Here is a 2,486-nt window from a genome sequence, read left to right on the forward strand (position 1 = left end):
ACACAACCCTACCCTATGAGCAACTTCGAGAAACCGAGCCAACATATCTCGGTACAAGCACCTCGTAGTCGACGGGCATGCCATAAAATTGAAAGAATAGCGCCGGAGAGACTAAAATAATTCCTGGAAATATTTGAGTACACGTGTCAAGCCTAGGATTTGAAACCGGATGGGTTAATTTCATCACAAGGAATCTAACTGCTTAAGCTAACTTAATTCGCACTAGAAGCATAATTGACAAGCCAATCTTCTTGTAGCTAGCTAGTACTTGTAATAAAATAGATGGCTCAACAGAAAGTGTGTTGTCAAACTTCTTGTAAACTTTGACTTATCGGTCGAAAATAGGCATCAACATATTGGCGATAAAAAGTAAAAAGATATACTTGCAATATCAAAGTTTGCTTTTTTTAATAAACTTTTTTCAGTAAAAGGTAGTCAAAGCAAGATGACGGGTCGTGTGCCCCATATTAAAGATATTTTAGTGTCTCCATATATCAATCTAGGGAGTATATTTTAGACACATAACGGCATCATCACTGGGTAGACGTAACATATTACACCCCCACCTGACCATGCATTATCCAAGGCGCCTCTCCACCCACATTGCACACCGTCCCTTTCTCACTGCGTATGTGAGGAGAGGAGTTTGAGTAACCTCTCAACACTGTTCATATAAATAAATCCACAGGTTTACTACCACTTCTATCCACTGTCCTTTCATGGCTCCTAAAAGTAGAAACCAGAACCACCCGCCGTCCTGCACTCTCCAGCCTCCGTTACAAATGCGCGAGAGCTCGGCCAAATCAGCACACTCCGCCCTCCTTTCCCTTTCATCTCCTGTGTGAACATCAACCACCACAGGAAGAAGTCGCCTCCTCCGCAGCCCATACTTTGCTAGATCGATCTTGGTCATGGAGAAGACGCAGTGCGGTTCCAAGGGCATTGCTCACCGAGCCTCGGCGGCCAGCGGCTCAGGCAAGCACAAGCGGAAGGGCGGCGGCGGAGGAGGAGCCGGCAAGCCGATCAAGGTGGTGTACATCTCCAACCCGGTGCGGGTGTCGACCAGTGCGGCGGGCTTCCGCGCGCTCGTGCAGGAGCTCACCGGCCGCAACGCCGACCCGTCCAAGTACACCGGCAGCGCCGCCGCCGACGGCGGCGAGAGCAGCGCGGGGAGCCCGGCCGGGCCGCAGATGGGCCCCGCGCCCAGCCCCGGCAGCACGGCGGAGTCATCGGAAGGCGCCGCCGCCTGCAGCCACAACGTCCCGGCCACAACAGCGCCGGCGGGCTACGGGTACGAGGAGGAGGAGGACAGCTTCCCTCCGCAGCTGATCGACAACAGGTACTCCGTCTTCTCGCCGCCGACGTTCCTCTACGGCTCGCACAACGAGTGGTGATCGATCTGAGATCCATCTATCCATCCAAGTTCGCCGAGCCCCCGCAGCAGAAAGATGTATGTATCGCGCTTAATTGCATGAGGGGTACTCGTATCATATGTCATGTGTGCATGTGCGTTCGATTCTAGCAGCTAGTAGCTACTCCCTCCGTTCCAAAATAGATGACTCAACTTTGTACTAGAGTTAGTACAAAGTTGAGTCATCTATTTTGGAACGGAGGGAGTAGGTAACTTAGTAACTAAAATTAAATTGTGTATTATTGCTCCAGATTGGTTTATACTCCACTGTGGCAAAATTGTAGCCAGCACTCTACCCCTTTTCTGTGAGTGAGAAATGTGTCCTGTTAGATTTTGTGGGTTGCCAACCATTATTTGCATCCACATTGCAAATCATCATCGATTAAGTAAGTATTGGGGTGTTTGAGACAGAGGGGATCGGATTCTTTTTTTTTTTCTATCAGTTTCAAAACTGATTTAATGGTTTTTGATTTCATGCACGGTGGAGCGACACATGTACACAAAAAGGACCGGCTAGAAAGATTGCCTTTGATGCAAAGCTTGCTTTTGGCATGCATAGCTTGCAGTGTGCCAGTGATATATGTCGCCACCACATTGGTGTCAACATGGCAAAGCCGCAAAGGCCTATTTCTAGCTTAGCTCTGAGGGGCTTGCAGAATTAGGATGCATACGTGTCCCTCACTCCGACGCTCCACTGGGAGTAATGTATATGCCTCTCATGCCAAGATGCGCATGCATGGTTTAGTTTTTGGGATGCTAATAACATCAGTGTAACTTTAGTGCTATAATTTGCTTTTTTAGGAAGAGTACTCTTTTAGAACGATATAATCTTAGTACTATAACTATCCAAAAATATAGAACCAAATAACCGCATTGACATATTCCAGAACTTCCAAAGAAAATGGGTACGTGCTGTGCAGCATAGTGCAAATATTGATGATCATCATGTAGACTTAAGTTGACCATTAGGCCACGCAGTTGTGCAGCATGATCTAATAGCCGTTGCTGATTAGTGGTAAAGAGGACCCACCAAATTAGTGGGGAGGTTTTCCTACTGAAATTTTATTGTAGCATA

The 2,486-nt window shown here is 47.6% G+C and overlaps 1 protein-coding gene across 1 annotated transcript; it reads left to right on the forward strand.

Moving 5' to 3' along the window:
* Window positions 1–711: 711 nt before the first annotated feature.
* Window positions 712–1,538, forward strand: LOC123094660 (uncharacterized). The gene has a single exon (XM_044516620.1). It carries the CDS (start codon window positions 912–914, stop codon window positions 1,392–1,394), a length of 483 nt encoding a protein of 160 aa, XP_044372555.1. The 5' UTR covers window positions 712–911; the 3' UTR covers window positions 1,395–1,538.
* Window positions 1,539–2,486: the final 948 nt, after the last annotated feature.

This window comes from Triticum aestivum, chromosome 1B (assembly GCF_018294505.1).
Source record: "Triticum aestivum cultivar Chinese Spring chromosome 1B, IWGSC CS RefSeq v2.1, whole genome shotgun sequence".
Lineage (NCBI taxonomy): Eukaryota > Viridiplantae > Streptophyta > Magnoliopsida > Poales > Poaceae > Triticum > Triticum aestivum.

Bases quoted from the DNA above. Each gene is read 5' to 3' on its own strand.
- LOC123094660 (XM_044516620.1), top strand. From the start codon at position 912: ATGGAGAAGACGCAGTGCGGTTCCAAGGGCATTGCTCACCGAGCCTCG.